Consider the following 23210-nt stretch of genomic DNA (forward strand, 5'->3'; position numbering starts at 1 on the left):
AGACACGCGTACGTTATGGGTTATGTGATATTTATAGGCGCCCCACACGCCGTAATATCGTGCGAGCGAGGAGGTGCGCGGGAGACGCCCGAAGCTTCTATTCCAGGCGAGACCTTGCATATTCATCCACTCCACGTCTCAAACACGTAACAGTCTACTGAGAAGGACAACCCGTATCAACTCGCCTACAACCAATGTAATCAACTTAATCCTTCTAAATGTATTATGCATAACACTTGTCTACCTATTGTCTACTTATTATGTTGCAATCCTACAAGAGTGGGCGTCTTTAATGCGGTCAAGAGAAATGTATTTGAAACCTAGTTTAAGATTCAACTGTAAGTCGATGGCATATTTGTTCGCGATGGTAACTGTTGTGCTTTGTGTAAACTTTGTTTCCTAGTAGCGCAAGGTCGCACATTTTTCAACACAACAATGACTGAGCTACGTTTGCATTTAGACGTAACAGAGAAAATGCGCAATCAGGTGTCTTTACCTACTTGTTGCTTCAAACTGTTCGTGGATAGGAATTGAAGAATACTTATCTTCACTATTTTATCGCTTTTTTGAAAATGTCTTAGATTTAGTATTTCTAAAATTGTAAACTTTAAACATGAATTGTAATAGTTATGTGCCTATTACAAAATATTAATTTTATTTTTATGAAAATTTTACAAAAATGAAAAAAACCGAGACTATAGACTTACTAAATCTGTGGGCTTATATATAACTAATGGTGTAGACAGTGACTTAGGGTGTTTAAAACTTCTGCATTACGATAAGTAAAAATATATTTTTTTAAATTTTTCAAAATATATTTTTATTATATTAATTGCCCGTTTCTCTGACCCGCTTTATTGGCCCATTACAGACAAAAGTAATGGATCCTCACTACATGTTTATCACAATTTTCAATGTATAATACCAAATATAATTTAATACAATGTTAGTCCCGTTCCTTTGTGACTCAATCAGGGCGCTTGTTAAACGTTTAAGTCATCACATTTAGTCACTGGCTAGCCGTTTCTTATTATCCTTAATGGCGAGAATTTTTAAGTGACTCAATAACTAGATAGTTGTTTTTATTTGTCACAGTTTCGTCACTGAAAATATCCGCAATTGTTTATTATCGAAAGTATCATGTGAATTTTTCTTCCTTTCTGATGATATATGAATCAAAATTCATTCTAAAATCCCACATTATACAGAGTTATTGTAAATATCCTATATTATAATTAAATTAGAATTCAAGAAGTAAACAGATCAATAAATTTATGATGCGAAGCTACAAAAAAATTTTTGCAAGTAAAACAATATTTAATTAAAATAGTCATCCATGGAAATCCTTTCATGAAAGGGGAACTTTTTTCTATTTTCATCTAGAACCCTCTCCTATACGTCTATCTTACTGAACGTATAGATATTGCAACACTTGTCGGATTTCCATTAAACCCGGCGAGCAATGAACCATCCATGTAGAAAAGTTTTTGTAGCTGATCATTATGTGTGAACACAAGATCGATCTGATAGGCCAAGTAAGGTATAAATGATACATACATAGACAGAATACATATTGTATGATAAACACTGTAAATTATCGTATATGTAGATTGTAGAATAATTACGCCAAATCTGAACAGCACCCGAGAACCCTCATATAAGGTCGATAAAAATGCCATGTACTACAGATCCCTACGTCTCGTCAATCCCCACTAGGGTTCGTAGTGAAATAAAAATCTATTTAATTGATTTAAGCCCTCGTGTGGAATGCGTCGTGCCAATGTTCAATTTAACTAATAAAAATATCATATACATTTAACTATAGCTGTTATCCAGTATATAAAAATGCAGCTTTTTGTATTGCGTTATGGTGAATTATATGAAAAATACTATGAGTTGTATAACTAATCAAATGCCTACGTGAATAATGGAAATTACCTGCGTTACTCATAAGCATATTAGCTTCCTGTGATTACAAAAACAGAAAGTTTATAATGCAGAAGAGGTCACGCAATAACTCAACAATAAGTCTCCTCAACAATACTTCGCAACAAATAAAGGTTACAATATAAAGCCTGTGAAAACTATGCGTTACTGGAAACTAAAATATTATTTTTTAGTCGTATTTATCAATTATAATGAATTATCACAAAGTATTTAAACTATTTGACGATAATAAAATGTCCTACCAATATTTGTAATTGCTATATTGCTACCCACTACATAATTATTATAACACAACTGTTGTATATAATTTTCGATAATGCCACAACCACTGTATAACAAACTATTTTGAAAATAATACATCGTAATATTTACAATGAAATAAAACCTTTCACAATCAGAGTTTTCTAAAAAGATACTACTCAAGCGTAAAATCCGCGAAGCAAAAACTAAATAGGTACGTACGAATTAAACGAGGGCACACTTTTTGTAATATTTACAAAGCACTGCAAATTTAAAAACATATTTTTGTATGCTAACAAATTCGCTTGAATCGGAAACATTGCATTTGCAACACCCTGATGCTATGTCCGGGCGAATTGACTCTATCTGGGCCGGTAACGGCACCTAAACAGTAGTAGACAGCGCACGAAACGACTGAATAACCAAAGCCTGACCTTAAACTTAGTGTGCCACTTACAAATGCTGATAACGACAGATTAACAAGTGCTTTTCACACGCGCACAGCTGTGTAGAGAATTTTGGCAACGTCTTCAACGCTAATCACTACTCACAAACACATCACGGATGAATGAAAATATTGAAACTAATTTTCGTGCACCATGTAACTTTTCGTAAGGAAAGAAAACTTAAATACAACGCGTACTAGTAACTATTGCAAGAGAAAACTAAACTTTCTAACGAAGAATGGAAAATTATTGCAATGAATTAGTTACTAGATGAGTGCTGTTAGGCCGAAGATGGTTGCGCACACCGTCACGGTCCACCAGTCGCCACCGTTTACCAACACGCGCCGAGTCGTTTACTCGTGCCAGGCGGCGATTGCTTCAGGCAACCAATCCCGTTATATTTGCAAACGAACAACCAAATAAGAAAACTATTTAAAGGGATTTTACAGAATGTCACAACTGGTAACTATATTCACGTGTTCATGATTATCATTTCATTTTAATATCCCTAACTTGTTTATTACTTATAATCAGGAGGGCTTCAACCCTTCTCATTTCTTACTGATAATTGTGGCATGGGTTGGTGGTGATAATGAAACAACATAAAATATACATAGCATGATAATGTTCTATGCAAGTATGCTACAGTGAAGTATTCTACAAACCTACTATAGGAATATCAGATAAATATTTGAAATTATTGGACCATTTAGTCAAATGTTACTATAAAAAGACAGTCTAGAAATTTGTTAAACATTTTCATTATTGTGAACACACTAAATAATGAATTTATGTGACACACACATAACAAATATTACAAGTAATATTACCAATATTCATTTTGCATAATTATGTATAATAATGACCAAGTATGAAATATATAGTAGTATATATATGAAATATATAGGAAAATTTGTATTAAAGAGAATTAACAAAATGTTTATGACATTCAATAAATAATAATGCAGACAACAGTCTCATGAAAAGAATTTGTTATTGTTACAAAATGTTGATATAGTTAGAGTAATGAGATACCTCATCTAAAAAAATCGAATCCTAATCTAAAAAGTGGCAAAACAAAAGTGATTAACATCCATGATTAATAATGAATCAATACAATTATTTTTCCATCAAAAATCAACATTGACAATTTCCCCCTACCAGAAATAGCTAACTTTCAATCTTTAGTATGCTAAAATTCAGATAGATTACTATTAATAATGGGCATGGATCAGCCCACACATTTATCGATAAATCTCTTCATAAAATGTGTTTGATATCAGTCATAAAGCTTTTCTGATTTAATGAACAATTTAGGCAACATTGACATGAGTTTAAACATAACTCTAACTCAGGCATCTTTACAGGAGAACAGTGACCGTTTCAGTGTTTCAAAATGTAAAATTAAAAAATGTAAACAAATAAACCTTAGGTCATTCCCACTCTCACTATGTGATATAATGTATTTTGAGTTGACGAAAAAAGAATTACGTAAACAAAACATGACATATTGTTAATTGTCTTTCATTTTTTTTGTATTCACAGAAAATACTTAACACTTGATGAAATATATTATCGCTATCATAAATTTCTTTATGAAATCTAAGAGGGCTCATATTAATGACTACAGTTATGAACTTTGTGTATTTGTTTAGTATTATAAAAAAAAGTATGTTTATTAAACTAAATAGAGTCCTAAATGGAGAACAACACACTGATGATGACTAGAATATGATTTAAAAGCACTGAAAAGTTTGTTTGCGATAATAAAAAATGAGCCACCAAAATAAGTTAAGTATGGACTGGTAAACTATTCCAGATATGTTGTCAAAGTTTTTCAAACTTTAGGATAAGAAAAAAGGATGGCTCTCTAGTGTCATTTCTAAAAAACATGCTTAAAATCACACTAAGCAGAATGAATATTTTATTCATATATTGGAAAATTACAATATTTCTTGTTGGTAAAATCATCTTATACTATGTACAAATTTTCTTGTTTTCAAACAGTGAATGGATAACTATTATAATTTTCCAACATATGATACCATTGAATATGAATAGATTACCTGAGCTTACGAAGAATAAAACTGCACTTGTTAATCTCCCACTTAAAACTTTTATTATAGATACTTTGTTATATGTATTATCACAAATCCTGGTAGACTTTTAAAACACAATCACGCAACTGACAAATCTTAAGTCTGCATTTCCTTGATTACTGATTTCTCATATAAACATAATTTACACAGTAAAACAATCTGAAAGATGACTTAGGTGTAAACGCTTACTCATCGCACTTCACTCTACACAATCATATAAGATTATTGCATATTTGGATGGCTTTTTAATTCTCTAAAACCGTCCTCCTTCTTCCACATCATTAATCTCATGAAATTATATACAAAGTTGACTAACATTACTTTACATTACATATTGTTGTTTACAAACTGACACAGCCTCTGCACGTGTCCCGTTCTGAAGAACAAAATAAAGCTAATATCGTGATCCTCGTTCGCGGCTACATATACACATTCCCATCAGGAATTACGTATTCGTTCGTTCCATACGATAATGATTACTGCGGGAGTATCTACCAGTACTAAAGTATGAAAATATAAGATAAAGCACCTCGTTTGGACAATGGTATGTATCAAAGATATTAACAACGTGATATGACGCGCATCGCGAGCGCCACGGCCGGGGCGCGGGGCCCGCCGGCCGCCCCCGTCGGGCCGCGGCGGCCTCCTCGCCGCCCCGCCCCAGCAGTCTTACGAGAAATAAATGCCACATTACACTCTATATATTAAAGCACTGTACAACAACAATAAGGTTTCTTTTCCTTTTCAGGACTAACGTTCATTTCGCGCACTATTTCCGCGAACATTTCGTTGACGTTGGTACGGCTCTTGGCGGACGCCTCCATGAAGGGGCAGCCCCACATCTGCGCGAGCGCAGAGCCCTCCGTCTGCGACACCTCGCGCTGATGCTCCAGGTCGGCCTTGTTGCCCACCAGCAGAATGGGCACTCGCTCGGAACCTTTCACGCGCGTTATCAATTCCTTCATGGGCTTGATATCTTGGAACGTCTGATGATTTGTTAATGAATACACTACTACGAACCCCTGGCCGTTCTTTATGTACAGGTCCCGCATCGAAGCGAACTGCTCCGTTCCGGCGGTATCTAATATTTCTAAAACACACGGCGAATTGTCCACTTCGATTTCTTTCCTATAGAAATCCTCTATCGTGGGGTCATATTTTTCCATGAAGCATCCGGAGACGAACTGCACGGTCAGGGCGCTCTTCCCGACCCCACCCGAGCCCAGCACGACTACTTTGAATTCGCGCATTGTTGTGTTGTATAAATCACAATAACCAGTCTTCTTTTAAACGTATCCACACTGTGCTATAAAAATGTCATTGCTATGTTGGTTTATGACTCACTCGAATGCGATCACTAAGGAACGTGCACATAAAGGATGCTAACTAAATGATAAACAGCGACGCCATTTTATTTAGTTGGATGAGTGGCAAAACAGCTTTGATAGCATCGCGGCGGTGCGCTAGTCACTTCACACTCGAAAGTACAAACGCGGAAGCAAACATCTATCCAACTGACTTGCTCTTTACTGGAATTGGCAGCAACAGCAGGTTGGTCAATGCACTCTATTGCAATGGTGTGATTGGTGAATGGAAATTGTTACCAAACCGGATGCCAGTGTTACTACTCTATGAAAATAAATTTCACCAATAAACTAAACGTCAAAACAATAACAATGCTCAGCTGTTATAAACAACTTTTTTCATCTTACTTTTACGATGTTGTTTGGTTTTATTAAGACGTGAAAATTAATGAATACCTAATTTACAATTAAGTGTTATTATTGCTAACATTCTACTATATGCTATTTATAATGTATATTATTTTAAAAACTGAAGGACTATTAAATTTAAATTCCGATTTTCTCTTATAGATAAAACTTACTTAGGTAAGAGTATTTATTAATAACAAAAACAACAGATATTGCAAATAAACTATTTGATATTCATTTTATATAATTTTCGCCACAATGGACTTAGGAAATTTACTATACATGGCAACACCTTAACGGAAGTAGCATTTACCTTTAAGTTGTCATACATGTCTGTCATTCAAAAATAAATCAAATATCTAAAATACTTCCCATATACTCATTGTTTTATATTTAATTATTTTAGTTTTAATATTTCTTTTTTTGTTTAAATTATATTTTTTGTGTATATTGTATATATATTTTAAGTTTGTAAATAGATAGATATATTATTAAAAATATAATAAGACCTTCCCATATGTCAAAAATCATTTAAATTTTACCATTATCAATTAAAATAGTTACGAATAACATATTCGTATTTTTATATAACGATTATATTTCGATAAACTCCAAACGTAATCACGTATCACATCAATCATTTAGTAATCACGTAATTACACTGTGCGATGGTATCTTAACATTTTAAAGTAATCGGAAAGAAAGCAAACCAAAATTGTGGATTGACTGAAAATGCAAATTGCTTGTACTATTTTAAATTCACTAAAGTTACAAATAATTAACAGTTAAAATATCTCTGATTTTATATTATCGACAAAAATCATACGTGTTTTCGTGTTTATACCTGGGGAATCGAGCCCCCAGCTATAGAGCAGGAATATTATACTTGGGGAACCGTACCCCCGACTCCATAGCTAGGAGTTCGATTCCCTACTACATTTAAAAACTTAAATCATTTTACTTGAAGAATCCTAAAACTCACTTATGAAACTAACGACAAATTACTGTTTCCGAAAGTCGCCAGTGTCTCACAAGCACAGAACATGCACATGTGTGTCGGACTTAACCATAGATAATACAATACAGTCCTTATTCCATGTGTCAGTCTGTCAGTAAACGACATAACATCCTTCAATCTGAGTGCTGACAGTTGTCATTTGTCCATGAATTTCTAGATTTATATTATTGATACATTGTTACAATATAATAACAATAATGTACATGATCAACTTTATTCATTATTGCTTTGGCTATAAGTTTACTGAACTTTGGCGTCGAAGATCAATGATCTAAGATCATAGACATATTCTTTAATAACAAGGCTTTCAAGGGACACCTGCTCCAGAAACTCCCAGAGAGTGAACAAAACCTAAGATTCTATGAATTGCAAAACATACAAATCTCTAGTTAATTATTAGTTTAGTCCTATAATTGATTGTTTTGATTTTATTTTATTCATGTACCTGAATACATTTCAATTCTTGCACCATACTTTCAAATATTACAAACGATTTTTTGGTCTCTCCTTCGTTTGAAATCGTACTTGTGTCTTAAATATAAGTAAATGCGGAAATAATAATCCCAATTATTAATTGCTTGAAATTAGATGAAGAATATGAGGATTTCGTACAATATGAATAACGCATGGATTGCATGCTCCATGCTCAAGGATAATACAAACATTCTTGTCCCATATATTACTTTGCATTACCCACACATGAAAGCTCGCATATTTATTTTAAAAACAACTGTCAAGTGGAAAAAACTTTTTAAATTCAGAAATTTGGATGACTAATGGGTAAGTAAATTAATGAAATTGATATTGCAATCAATTTTATAACTGTTTAGATGATAAGTTAACCTATATGACCCTTCCAATTTATCATAAGTACTGACAGACAAGGACGGAGCATATAACTGGTAATACCGGTAATAATAATAGTGGTCGGATTGGCCAGTTTATTTTTGTCAGGGAAAACCATGCAACTTATTATTGTGATAATGATTGAAAGAATCCAGTATAACTTAGGATTTGAAACAGAGCAGTATTAACCTTTTGTGTATTGGGAGGAAAGATTTTAAACATTTCACGAAATACATTGAATTTGTCTAATACCACTATTCATTTTGAAAAAACACAGTTGGGTACGTAAATATCTAAGGTTTTTATATCAGGATTATTTATATTTAATGTACTTGCTAATAAACTACTTATCTATTTTATCTATTTATTAATCACTAAATAAATCAATTTAAAAGACAATTTAATTTGTTGAAATTTTATAAGAATCAACAATAATTGTGATGATAATTTAACTTGGTATCTAAAAATACACATGCTTAATGAACATGTGCCTTGCTGATTGATGAATTAGTACATACTTAATTGGTAATATGTAATTCACTGACCCTTATCAAAGATAGGCGAATAGACGTTTGTGTTTTGAATTATAGAAAATACTTTTAATTATATTTGCTAAGTGACTTAAATTAACAAGAACTCCTATTTTAGATCACACTAGCTGACCCGGCAAATGTTGTGTTGCCATATAAATTAAAAAATGTTAAGGGTGAACAACCATTATCATTTAGGGGTATGAAAAATAGATATATAGTAGCCAATTCTCAGAACTACTGAATATGCATATAATATTTGGTGAAAATCGGTAAAGTCGTTTCGGAGGAGTACGGTTACTAAAATTGTGACACAAGAATTTTATAACTATATAAGATTTATCAGGTTATATTGCTTTTCAGAACAAGGATGTCAAATCAAGAGAATGCGTACAAACCTAATAACCCACAGGAGCCAGGTTTTGATATGGCACAATATCGGTCCCAGCCTCCCGTGCCACCTGGTCCTATTATACAACAGCCTGTTCAAGGTATAATTTAATTGATCTTATAACATCAAACAGAGTTTATGACATAATAGTGTATAGTCTAAATACTTTAAGGACATTCCCAAGGACTAAGCAACAAAATAGTCGTAACATATATCTCTACTCTAAACATTGCCATCTTCTGACATTACAATGATCAGTAGTAAATGATCATAATAAACAGTAAATAGGTTTACTAAATGGATATAATATAAAGGCTACTTTGTTGTTTACATGGAAAGGTAAAAATAAATCAAAAAATACTGTAAAAAATCCTTTCAGTTGCCTGGATGGATGTACCACAAGGGAACAGAAACTGTCCACCTGGCTTGGAATACCTTACTATGATTGATACACTTCTGATCCATCAAGAGATTGAGGTGATGGAGGCTATTTTTGGCTATGAAACAAATAATAAGTACACAATAAAAAACAGTGTCGGCCAAAAAGTGTATTTTGCAAAGGAAGACACCGATTGTTGCACCAGGAATTGCTGTGGACCCTCGCGTCCGTTTGATATGAAAATCTTAGATAACTTTGGGAACGAGGTAAATATATCTTTAATTGTTTAATTTAGGTGTCATCCATTACAATCAAAAGGGTATGTATATAGCTATATTATAAATGTAAAAAGCGTCATCTTCTACTTTTCTTAATATGTATATACCTACCTAACTTTATACCATCCTTTTTATAAATCGTCTTCAACAACCTACTCAATTAAAAATAAAATAATGTTTTTGCGGAAGATCTATGGTGCGGTCCCTTAATACCTCTTATTAACTTCAAATTTACGAAAAAAAAAAACACATATTTTCAATAGTTAAGCATTTTTATTAATGCCATTTAGCATTTATTTCATATGCGATAAATCTCTGTAGCCGTTTTAGAAAGAAATAAAATGTCCCATCGAAGCTTCGCCTTTGGCCAAATTCTGCTTATCATAATGTAGAGGTGTCATAATCATATATATGTAGAAATTGTTCGTAATATATACTTGGTCAAAAATCTTTGATCAAATATGATTTTAAAAAATCGTTATATTATTTGCTTTTCAATTAACTTTTCTGTCAATACGGAACTGAATTACTTAGGGATTTTTACCCTTCCGCTTCTGCTCTAGCTTTAGCTAAAGGTGTTAAATGATTAACTAATGGGCTTCAGATTTAGGCACTAGGATAGATTGAAATGTTTCATTGGATGTCTGTACAGGAGGTACATACCAAGTTAAACAGATTGCGACCATCCTAGTAGTATCAGTATCTATAATGTAGTTAATGTTGTGTGTCTTAAGGAAAAATAAAAGCATGTATTTCCTTGTAGCATAAAACCGGTCCTTATTATGATCCTATTAAACTTTATAACACAGTATTATTCCATCGCGTTACAATATTTGTATTTCTCTTATATTGAATTTCGCTTTTATATATAGGTATAGATAAAACATTTTTGTGCGTATGTATGTAAAAAAGAATATTTATATTTCTACTAGCTGACCCGGCAAACGTTGTGTTACCATATAAATAAAGAAATGTTAAGGGTGAATAACCCTTATCACTTAGAGGAATTAAAAATAGATAGTAGCCGATTCTCAGACCTCCTGAATATGCATATAAAATTTGGTGAAAATCGGTAAAGCCGTTTCGGAGGAGTACGGTAACTAACATTGTGACACGAGAATTTTATATGTAAGATAATTATTAATCCTAACTAACATTATAAAATGAGAATGTGAATTAGTGCATATTTTCACTCCCTTAAGTGCATAATCAATTGTCATGGAATTTTGTACATTACGTTGTCAGGATTTCAGAAAAGGACATAGGATACCTTTGATCGAAAATTACCTTTTTTAATGCGAACGAAGCCGCGGATAAAAACTAGTATCAGAATAAGCTACAGTTATGTATATGAAAGTTAATATTTATGACACCGCGCCTATTTGCCAGGTTCCTAAAGTAAAGTTAAAAATAAATATAACATTGCAAATTGTTAAACGTTAAAAGCAGTTATTGTTAAGTAGATATATACTAAGTAGGTACATAGCATACTTATGACTTATGAGCCAGAAATAACTGTGCCACTGATGATAAATCAAGTGGCATTCAAAATAGATTCTTATAGATCTCTCATTGTACGTCATGATGTCAAGCAGCTATGTGTATAGGTACTTTAGGTATAGTTATGTACTTGTAATAATTAGGTTCATATTTTTTTATTTCCTCATTAGGTAACTGAAATGATCGTAGAGCTAGCGTAACATAGCATTGTATCAGTTGTAATTAATTTAAAAGTGTCTCCCGATATTTACTCAACTCCAAGGACCCCTCATATTTGATCAAATACGTCATGTCTCCGCAGTCGGATAATAATAAAATACTCATCAATATTTATAGCTCTCTAATAATATTTCATTCAATAATAGATTTATCTTCTCTCCGAAAAAAACAATAACATCATAAATAAACGCAGTCATAATTTAGTGGAAGGTAGTTAAAGGCCTTATTAGACCATCCAATTTTGAGGGACCCTAACCCAAACTAAGAGTGGTGTAATAAGACTTAGGGAGTTAGTGTCCCTATTTAGGGCGATCGGATCATCCCGATCTGCCTAGCTCCCTAAGCGCCCTGCAGATTGGGTAGTGTAATAACGTTTAGGGCGGTTAGGGAGCTCAGTTGCTTTTGCTTTTGTATGTAAGGTGTCACCAAACTCAACAAGTGTTCAAATTGTTCTGCACCTACTCTGAGATAATTCCTTAAATCTCCCGGTTCAAGCACGCTAAGTATTTGCATATTTGAAAGCTTTTCACCCAGATCTTTCTCTTCTTTTTTTAATATTTGTTATTGCGAGCACGGTTGTCACTGCTACAGCAACTTTTTGAAGTTTCGATACTGACGACGGCATAATGTTAAATGCGACAATACGTTTATCTCTCTAGACATTCGCGTATAAACTGTGTTAGGGCCCAATTTGCAGAGAAGTGTAATAAGCGCCGCACTAACTAGGGTACACGCCCACCCTGGATGCAGGGCCCTTCATATCGGGTTGTGTAATAAGCGTTTAAGCGAACGACAGTTAATGAGAAGTACTTCGAGAATGTGACGTGACAAATACATTTTGTATGTACGACTCTTTAAGAACAACGGCGTCGACTATATCTGCCTTATAACAGCTATATTCTGGTTGAAGAGTATGGTAAGGAAGCAGATGTCGTTCAAGACGATAGTTTCCAACGTCCTCGGAAGAAGCATTATCTGGACCTCTATAACCAGGACGCATTTTTCATTAAGTTAAGATTAAAACTACCTCGGACCTTATGTTATGACCTTAGGTTTATGACTTAACGATTAACCGTCGTAGAGTCAACTTACCCTGATGATGCTCCGTTTTGGTAGTTTAATATCCTCCATGGCAATATGTACACGTCTCGTATTTGGACTCTAAGAGAATAAATAGACTGTAAGTTAGTAAATACTCTACTCCCAGAGTAGATTGGAAAATAAAATTGAAATTGGTTTAGTAGTAACTAAAAATAAAAATAAAAACTTGGAGTTTTGTACATATTTATTTAGCTATTATTACATGTATGAACGGGTTAAAATGATCAAATTAAATAGCACAAATTACAAGTATGTAATACATCATGTAAAAATACAAATCCTTAAGGTTTTTTGGCCGCCCATTATAGATTTTGAATAAGACTCCTGAAGAAATTTCGAAGGTTAGTCCAGTTAGTACTTTTATATATAAAGAGAATGCAGATATTAGTAAACTCCAGATTGTAATTATTATAGTTTGTAAGAGTCTTGTTCAAAATTACAGACATGTTGTTATTATTCATCAAATTTACGTCAAACGGGAATTACATCAAACGGGAAAGAATACCATCATAAATAAATTATTCATCTTCTTCATCACTGGCAGAACTTGATGGACTTGTTGAACTGTCTGTCACTCGAATAATAAAATTGTCAATTACATTATCTGAAATGCCGTCAAGTTCTGCCATTTTCTTTTCCTCTTTAATTACATGATTGACACATTGTTGCCATGCCGCAGAAGTTATAGATTTAATTGCTTCACTTAATATTTTTTTTAAATCAATTATTTTAAATGTTTTGTTTTTTTCTGCGACATGGCCTTTTACTTCGCCCCATATCAACTCGATAGGATTTAATTCGCAATGGTACGGTGGTAATCTTAATACCTCAATGTTGTGCTGCCATTGTATCGCATACAAATGCTGAGTATTTTTCCCGTTCAGGTGTTACCAAGTCGATAAGCTGTGCTTTTATCATCTCTGCTTGGAACGAGATACCTTTTTCTGTTAGCCAACTTTGTATGTCTTTTTTTAACCAATTCATAGAAGGAACTCGTTCCAAGCGTCGAGAATGATATGGGGCATTGTCCATTACAATTATGGAGTTTGGTTCTAATTTTTCCAGAGTTCTAGAGAACCACTCTTCAAACACCTTCGAGTTCATCTCTCTATGATAGTCGCCTTCACCTTTTTTACTTTCGAAAATTAAGTCTGCATTTTCCACAAATCCATCCTCGTTACCTATAAAAAAATGATAAATATTAAAATGTGAAAAGTACATGTAGCAGTCTAGTGATCATATATTGACTATATGGCATAGAAACTATACTTTTACGTTAACGTGATTAGCTATGCATGAGTTTATTTTTTTACAAAACTTTTTTCAATTCCATGATAACACACATCTAAAATTATGTGATCTTAAGCTAACAATATTAGGATGATAACATACCAATGTGTACAACTATCAAGCGCTTCCCTTTTCCCGATGGAGCTTTCAAGCCAGTTGAGAGTCCCTCCTGATAGGCTTGTCGAGCAGACTCAATGGAAAGGTCTTGCCATATTTTACTTTTTGTATGTCCTGAAACCAAATAATATATTATTGCTTTAAATTATTTTAATATAAATAATTTTATACACAGTGTGTGCCAAAGATGTGATAAAATATTGATTATGACATTTAAATTCTACTTATTAATAATAATTTATATGGTTACTGTTTAAATAAAGATCAATAAGTATACAGAAATGATTGATTCTATATAAAAAATAAGTTAAAATTGTTTATGTACCTTCGTTAACCCAAGTCTCATCCAAATAATAAATTTTGCGTCTTTGTTCTCTCATCCTTAACATTTTTTGAAGATAACACCGGTCTACAGAATTTTTGAGCATGGGTTATACATACGTTATTTTTATTCCTTTTATACCTAGAAATAAGAAAAAGAATAGAAAATAGTTCTGAATTTACTTTTATGTGTACAAATTGGAAAATTCAAATCAATGAAAATATAGGGTCTTCTAACAAGGACTTCCGAACTTTGAAAGTTGATAACGGTCATCTTACTGAAGCAAAATCTGTCAAATTAGTTTTAATTTATTCAGTTTGTTTTGCCAAATTACCATGGACGTTTATAGCATTCAACAACATGAACAAATAATAAAATTATTGTATCAAAAAGCTATTCTGTTCGGGCAACGCGTGCTACAATCGTCCGCTACCGCGTGGTCGCCATAATCGTCCTACCGAGAGGACTATTCGCAATCTGGTGGATAAATTAAAGTCTACTGGGTCATTAAATGATTGACTAACATTCGTATATCAACGAAACGGAAGATCTGCCGAAAACATCGCCGCTGTCCGTGAGAGTGTGCACTAGAATCTGAGACAGTCGATTTCCCGTCGCCCATAAGAACTCTGCCTTTTGCAGACCATAACCATAAAAGCCGTGCGGACATTTGAACGATGTTATATTCTACACATAATGGCAGCAATAAGTCCTTCAAACGAATAAAAAAGATCGATAATATATCACACACAATTTGTTTTATATAATTTTAAAGATAGGAAACGCTCAATAATACATGAAAAATGGACACAGTTGATTTATTAAAAGATACACAAACATCAATTAATGATACATTCTTATAACAGAAATTTTAAAATAGAATGCAAGTACTTATTAATCAACACTAAACATTCGTTGGTAGATCCGGATAATATGTTTTCTTTGATTTTATTATCTTTGTGTGGATTCACAATACAAAAATAACAATCTATGCGATGATTACTGAGTATCCTCCAAAATCTTGGCACTGCAAACTTCATTGCTCTTTTTTCACCTCGGTACCAACCTACAATAAAACGTACCATATTAAAACCTAATTAAAGTTATTACAAAATAGCTATTAAATTAAAAAAATGAATATAAACTCACCGTTCAGAATATTTCTGCAAGTGTTACCTGACACAATATGTGAGGCCCATTTTTTATCTTGATTTTTAACAGGTATACAGTATACAGATGGAAGTAAGTTGGTATGCCTCGGAAATCTTTAAATTTGTACATAAATCGTCCTTTTTCTCTCATATTGTCATAAATTCGCCGCAAATATAATAAAATATGTCGGCGTCTCGTTTACAACATCTCGAAGTCATTTTGTACAGACTGATACAACGAAAAAAAAAATGAATAACGTTATTCCACTGAAATAAGCAATCACTTACTTTCGTACACAAGGAGCGATGCAAGAAATACTACACTCCGCCCCCTTGCCAATATTTTGACAACGTTAGTGTGCCAAGACCGACTTTATTGGACTCGAAAATAAAAAAATGTTAAATTGCTCTAATTTCTATAAAAGCAAATATTATCGATTTGTAATTTCATTTTTTTATATATATTTGCTTATATAATCAGAATATATTAAGTAAAACTCATGCACAAAAAAAAATTAAAAAATTGTTGACCTATGTAATAGAAGCGCCATCGCACAATTTCTTCCTTTTCAATGAGAACACTTCGTCTCGACCGTTTCAAATATTTAATCTTCAGTTTATTTAAAACTTTTTGAAAGGTAGTTCTTTTAAAACTTGGTAAGCTGTCGTCCTCGTTCACTAAATTTAAAACTTTTTCAATTGTTGGTGGATCGTTATCAAAGAATAACATGTGCACCTTCCTACGAATTCCACTCAAGGTCATATCGTCCAATTTGTCCATTATTGTCCCCTTTTTAGGAGCTGGAGTCGGTGACGAAACTCGTTTATGAGTTCGATATTCTTTTATTATTCGGTACACAGTACTCAAATGTACGCCGGCAGTTTCTGCAGTTTTTTTTGCGACATCTTTACTGTATATAAAACTATCTTTTGGCCACATTTCTTCGATAGTTTTATAAATGTTACATATAACTGTTTTCTCCGAGGAACTGAGTGAACACCTCGCTCGTTTCTTCTTTGGAGAAGAAAACTTCTGCAGGCCACTCGGACCCGGTTGGGAATCACTCATTATAACAAGAACAACAAAACAAACAAAACGAAACAAAAAAAAACTCAACAAAATAACAGAACAACACTATAACAGGAATATTTAACAAACAAATAACAATGGATAACAGAGATATTAACACGCACAGTACTCGTAATCGTAAGCAGCCATGTTGTAAACATCATTGTAACACGACCAAATTCGGAGAGTGCGTTTCGTTATAGCTAAGCAGTCAATGTAAACAAAATGTTTTTTTTGTATTTGTAACAATGAACTATTATTATAAAGTTATATTTAAAATATTATACATTAGTATAAATAAAATTATTTTCAAATAATAATTTAATCATATACTACGAAAATAGTGGATAAATCAAAATGTCAGCTTACACTTCAAAAAATATTATTTGCTACTTTAAATAAAACGAAACGCAATTGTGTTTTTTAAATAGTCGGATTATAAAGCAATTATTATGCAGCTAATTTAAAATGAAGCAGTAAAAGTGGGGTTGTAAAGAAATTTACGTACTCTTTTTTTTTGATGGACTGTTTCGATTTTTCAAAATCGTAACCAAAAGTTCTTATTACCTGGCATACGCTTATTTACAGGGTTTTCACTTACTTACTGATAAGGATATTTTATTCATCTTTGTCTATACGCAACAATATGAAAGTTGTGAGAGTACTTTGCATGTAATAAGGTATAGAAATAATGGATACAATTTAATTGTGAAGTTTTTTGTTGAATTAAAAATGAAAACAAGGATAATAGTAATTTTTACAGTACCAAAATTTTGATGACCCTAATATCGGTTTGTTTACATGAATTCTCTTCGCATCGTGGCGGAGGTATAGGATAGATTGAAATGTTTCATTGGGATGTCTGTACAGGAGGAACATACCAAGTTAAATAGATTGCGACCATCCTAGTCCAGTATCTATAATGTAGTTAATGTTGTGTGTCTTAAGGAAAAATATAAGCATGTATTTCCTTGTAGCATAAAACCGGTCCTTATTATGATCCTATTAAACTTTATAACACAGTATTATTCCATAGCGTTACAATATTTGTATTTCTCTTATATTGAATTTCGCTTTTATATATACGTATAGATAAAACATTTTTGTGCGTGTGTATGTAAAAAAGAATATTTATATTTCTACTAGCTGACCCGGCAAACGTTGTGTTACCATATAAATAAAAAATGTTAAGGGTGAATAACCCTTATCACTTAGAGGAATTAAAAATAGATAGTAGCCGATTCTCAGACCTCCTGAATATGCATATAAAATTTGGTGAAAATCGGTAAAGCCGTTTCGGAGGAGTACGGTAACTAACATTGTGACACGAGAATTTTATATGTAAGATAATTATTAATCCTAACTAACATTATAAAATGAGAATGTGAATTAGTGCATATTTTCACTCCCTTAAGTGCATAATCAATTGTCATGGAATTTTGTACATTACGTTGTCAGGATTTCAGAAAAGGACATAGGATACCTTTGATCGAAAATTACCTTTTTTAATGCGAACGAAGCCGCGAATAAAAACTAGTAGGTATCAGAATAAGCTACAGTTATGTATATGAAAGTTAATATTTATGACACCGCGCCTATTTGCCAGGTTCCTAAAGTAAAGTTAAAAATAAATATAACTTTGCAAATTGTTAAACGTTAAAAGCAGTTATTGTTAAGTAAATATATACTAAGTAGGTACATAGCATACTTATGACTTATGAGCCAGAAATAACTGTGCCACTGATGATAAATCAAGTGGCATTCAAAATAGATTCTTATAGATCTCTCATTGTACGTCATGACGATGTGTATAGGTACTGTAGGTATAGTTATGTACTTGTAATAATTAGGTTCATATTTTTTTATTTCCTCATTAGGTAACTGAAATGATCGTAGAGCTAGCGTAACATAGCATTGTATCAGTTGTAATTAATTTAAAAGTGTCTCCCGATATTTACTCAACTCCAAGGACCCCTCATATTTGATCAAATACGTCATGTCTCCGCAGTCGGATAATAATAAAATACTCATCAATATTTATAGCTCTCTAATAATATTTCATTCAATAATAGATTTATCTTCTCTCCGAAAAAAACAATAACATCATAAATAAACGCAGTCATAATTTAGTGGAAGGTAGTTAAAGGCCTTATTAGACCATCCAATTTTGAGGGACCCTAACCCAAACTAAGAGTGGTGTAATAAGACTTAGGGAGTTAGTGTCCCTATTTAGGGCGATCGGATCATCCCGATCTGCCTAGCTCCCTAAGCGCCCTGCAGATTGGGTAGTGTAATAACGTTTAGGGCGGTTAGGGAGCTCAGTTGCTTTTGCTTTTGTATGTAAGGTGTCACCAAACTCAACAAGTGTTCAAATTGTTCTGCACCTACTCTGAGATAATTCCTTAAATCTCCCGGTTCAAGCACGCTAAGTATTTGCATATTTGAAAGCTTTTCACCCAGATCTTTCTCTTCTTTTTTTAATATTTGTTATTGCGAGCACGGTTGTCACTGCTACAGCAACTTTTTGAAGTTTCGATACTGACGACGGCATAATGTTAAATGCGACAATACGTTTATCTCTCTAGACATTCGCGTATAAACTGTGTTAGGGCCCAATTTGCAGAGAAGTGTAATAAGCGCCGCACTAACTAGGGTACACGCCCACCCTGGATGCAGGGCCCTTCATATCGGGTTGTGTAATAAGCGTTTAAGCGAACGACAGTTAATGAGAAGTACTTCGAGAATGTGACGTGACAAATACATTTTGTATGTACGACTCTTTAAGAACAACGGCGTCGACTATATCTGCCTTATAACAGCTATATTCTGGTTGAAGAGTATGGTAAGGAAGCAGATGTCGTTCAAGACGATAGTTTCCAACGTCCTCGGAAGAAGCATTATCTGGACCTCTATAACCAGGACGCATTTTTCATTAAGTTAAGATTAAAACTACCTCGGACCTTATGTTATGACCTTAGGTTTATGACTTAACGATTAACCGTCGTAGAGTCAACTTACCCTGATGATGCTCCGTTTTGGAGCGAAACACGTGTTGGTGGTGGTATGTATGGTGGTGTATATTTTTAATTTTTGCATCTGCACGCATCCTTTGAGGGAGGGAGGGTGGTACATACTGCATGATTTAAAATATATACCATCATACATATTTGTAGCGGATTGTTGCGAAGTAGTTTTAGTCTTAACTTAATAGCATGGGTTTCCGCAAAGTAACGCCTAATACAATTAACTTTCTACGCATTTTTCACGTAGCATTAGGTTTACTGCATGCTCCTTTGCTGCTTGTGACCAGTCTGAACCTTGTGTCCAGGTGATACACCTTTATCGACCACTCGCGTGCAGTGGGTGCTGCTTCCCGTGCTGCCTGCAGACCCTCGAGGTGTACTCGCCGCCCGGCACGCTCATCGGCACCATAGAACAGGTGTGGACCATCTGCAAGCCCTGCTATGTCGTCAAGGACGTGAACAACGACGTCTTGCTCAAGATTAAAGGACCGATTTGCACGTGCTCCTGCTTGAGCGACGTTGATTTTGATGTAAGTTGAATTAGTAAGACTGAAAAAATCATGACACTTTTTACTTAAACAAAAAATAGGCCTTAGACACTGATTGTCCCTGTACTTCCGGGACCAGAATCTGTAGCCGCCTATCGTCATACACACCAGACGATGTGGCGAGCTTTTTACTCACCAGGCCGACGGGGCAACACGGTTAGAGGACTCTGGTTTCGTTCGTATGGAGATCTCGGAGTCCTCAACACAGTGCCGAGGACGGTCACCGGGGAGGTTTTTAGTGCAGTAAGAATCCCATATAACCGGTTACCTTTTGAAGGTTTCCGCCTCAACAAAAAAGGCCTTAGATTCTGATAGGCCTTTACGTGACCTACACGAAGTTACGGTGACGATAACAGTGAAAATATACGGATATAATAAATAGATAACGGAAATAAGTAGGTACTGTAACTGAGCGATAATCTCGCGTTCAAAAATTTCAACAAATACGTTACAGATCTACTCCAAGGATGGCTCGATGGAAGTGGGTAAAATAACCAAGCAGTGGTCCGGGTTCCTTCGCGAGATGTTTACTGACGCAGATAACTTCGGTGTACGGTTTCCCATGGATCTCGATGTCAAGGTTAAAGCGCTCCTGCTGGGAGCAACCTTCTTAATAGTAAGTCCATGTTGTTATTTTAAACGACAAAAAATTAGGAAGATAGGAAAAAATTCTGTTAAAATTCTCCAAATCATTTATAAAAGGATATGGAAAATGACGTCATTTAGTCTAATTTATTTTGCACAAATGAAGCACGCACAGTAAACACCCGTTATCGTGTTCGACAAACGCAGATAAGTGGAATTAACAGGAAGTGGCTTATGCTATTTGTTTTACTCTATTTTTGGGGACAAAATCGCAATAAAATTATTGGAACCTCGCATCATAAGTAATCAGAAGTTATTATATAGAAATACTATATTTCTATTATATAAAAGTACTATAATTTTTTGCAATATACTGTATATCACTAATTATATCTAAAACATTTTATTTTCAGGATTTCATGTTCTTCGAGCATTCACAGAACTGATTCCCTGAAGATTTTTTTTACTCGAAATATGAATCTCCCTTCGTATATTAAAGTGGTATATTAATATAGATATTTAGGTATGAAGGATCTTATAATTGCTTTGCTTAAAGTGCAGTGAAGTACAATCTATTCTATTTTAATTTAATAGATTTTAATATAATAGTTGATTAAGTAGGTATTAAAGAGACTTTTTCATGCATTTATTTGACACATTACTTACATATTTATATAATATTGCCAAATCTTAATATCTCCTTTTTAGTATTCTTCTTTATAAGAACATTATTCTTTATATACGATTTTTATAATAATGTACAAATATTTCTACCTCAATGCATTATGTACTTTTTGTTTTAAGTTTAACTATATGAACAATTCTACTTATGAATGTGAACTTCACTGTGCAACTACCCCATCCACCCCACCTATGAAGTTATAAACTGTATTGTGCCATTTTATTATATAGATTTAACTACTTCTCATAATTATTGTTAATATAACCATTGTTTTATAAACATTTACATTTTTATAAGCCTTTTTATAACCATTTATAAACACTTGTTTGTTAGACAAGCAGTTTGTACTTATTTTACGTTATGTAAAATACCGTCATAAGCGATGTTATTATTATAGGTATAGTCCGCATAAAACCGTAGTCCGCTCTGAATATAGAAATGAATCGCGTCGCCATAGCAAATTGTATGACTACACCTGCTCGCAACAACTTCAGAGCGGAGTAGCAGTTTTATGCGGACTATAAACAACTCAGATATACAAAATTTGTGATGTTCCATCTTCAAAATATATGTCTGTTCTATTTAGCGTCGCCTGGGTCCTACGCCTTCTAAATCGAACGTTTTAAAATTATCCGTATCTGCATGCATGACTCTCGTGCTCGTCACCATTAACAAATCAGTTTCAAACGTCAAAAGTTTGGCAGATACAGCAGGTAGCACATAGCTAGGACATCTTCCTAGATAGTGGAAGATTTTGGCACCAGTAACTAAAATCTTGAAACAACCCGAGCTGTTTCCCTAGAAGAGTTATCTCTCGAAAACCTCCTTTCCCCAGATTTAAAAACTATAGTTACAAGGCCGAGCATTGCGCATTATATTATTTTAATTCTACCTTTAATGAGAGATTGGTATATTTTTCCTAGTACTGAAGTTTGGAAAATCTTTGTGAAAATCAAGCAGAACTCTGTATAAAGTACATTTATTCTCTTATTAAAAATAAAATCCAGCCAGCCGTGTAAAACAAACCACGAATATTTTTCTGACTAATTGAAATTTTAATTGGACACAATTTTGGACATACCTTCTTTTTACATGCATTAATCTTAAGACAGGTAGGTAATAGCCCAGACGTCTAAATATATATAACTCAAAGGTGACTGACTGACGTAGTGATCTATCAACGCACAGCCCAAACCACTGGACGGATCGGGCTGAAATTTGGCATGCAGGTAGATGTTATGACGTAGGCATCCGCTAAGAAAGGATTTTGATCAATTCTACCCCCAAGGGGATGAAAATATTACTTCGTAACGCAAACGAAGCCGCGGGCAAAAGCTCGTTGTTTACATAAATTTTGTGTAGTTATTGTGTTTGTGAAAAATTATTATATGAATAAAATATATATTTTATACACTGTTTTTTTTTTCTACACTTTTGGGGTCGGAGAAATAATCCGCATAGACGCTCTCGTGTAGAGGTGTCTCTGGTAGTAGATTTCACCAACAAACATGTCAGATTATTCTGTCCTCTCGTGCGTAGTAAGAGTCTGCTAAAAATGGTGCTTGATTATACTTACCTTTCGTAGCCATAAAAATAACAACTCTAGGTTTCTTCTACTATGTAGCTCTTCGATTACTAATAGGGATTCTTAGCTTTTATGTTACTGATATTGCTGAAATAACGGTCAATGACATAAAGGTTTACGCATATCTTTAAT

The 23210-nt window shown here is 33.7% G+C and overlaps 2 protein-coding genes and 1 long non-coding RNA gene across 4 annotated transcripts; 1 reads left to right on the forward strand and 2 right to left on the reverse strand.

Annotated features, from left to right (window-relative positions):
* Positions 1–4726: 4726 nt before the first annotated feature.
* Rap2l (Ras-associated protein 2-like) lies at positions 4727–6327 on the reverse strand. The gene has a single exon (XM_073088140.1). The coding sequence runs from the start codon at positions 5980–5982 to the stop codon at positions 5437–5439; it is 546 nt and encodes a 181-aa protein (XP_072944241.1). The 5' UTR covers positions 5983–6327; the 3' UTR covers positions 4727–5436.
* Positions 6328–7582: 1255 nt separating this feature from the next.
* On the forward strand, positions 7583–22904 carry LOC140753506 (phospholipid scramblase 2-like). 2 transcript variants are annotated; one of them, XM_073088160.1, is made up of 6 exons: positions 7583–8242; positions 9202–9329; positions 9609–9874; positions 19984–20208; positions 20681–20842; positions 21225–22904. In XM_073088160.1, the coding sequence occupies exons 1-6, from the start codon at positions 8232–8234 to the stop codon at positions 21255–21257; spliced, it is 825 nt and encodes a 274-aa protein (XP_072944261.1). In that variant the 5' UTR covers positions 7583–8231; the 3' UTR covers positions 21258–22904. The 2 variants fall into 2 exon arrangements, with proteins under 2 accessions (XP_072944261.1, XP_072944272.1); XM_073088171.1 differs by lacking the exon at positions 7583–8242 and adding an exon at positions 8399–8589.
* Positions 13553–14512, reverse strand: LOC140753502 (uncharacterized). Its single transcript, XR_012103579.1, has 3 exons — positions 14439–14512; positions 14099–14227; positions 13553–13887 (listed from the first exon to the last, which is right to left on the reverse strand). It is a non-coding gene; the product is annotated as an uncharacterized LOC140753502 (long non-coding RNA).
* Positions 22905–23210: the final 306 nt, after the last annotated feature.

The sequence above is a fragment of the Epargyreus clarus genome, unplaced genomic scaffold, assembly GCF_041222505.1.
Source record: "Epargyreus clarus isolate Ecla_fem2 unplaced genomic scaffold, WU_Ecla_fem_2.2 ptg000003l, whole genome shotgun sequence".
Lineage (NCBI taxonomy): Eukaryota > Metazoa > Arthropoda > Insecta > Lepidoptera > Hesperiidae > Epargyreus > Epargyreus clarus.

Excerpts from the sequence above, each read along its gene's own strand:
- Rap2l (XM_073088140.1), bottom strand. The coding sequence starts at position 5,982 with ATGCGCGAATTCAAAGTAGTCGTGCTGGGCTCGGGTGGGGTCGGGAAG.
- LOC140753506 (XM_073088160.1), top strand. Across the intron at positions 9,330-9,608 it reads TATACAACAGCCTGTTCAAG|TTGCCTGGATGGATGTACCA; the intron begins GTATAATTTAAT and ends AAATCCTTTCAG. Across the intron at positions 20,209-20,680 it reads TGAGCGACGTTGATTTTGAT|ATCTACTCCAAGGATGGCTC; the intron begins GTAAGTTGAATT and ends AATACGTTACAG.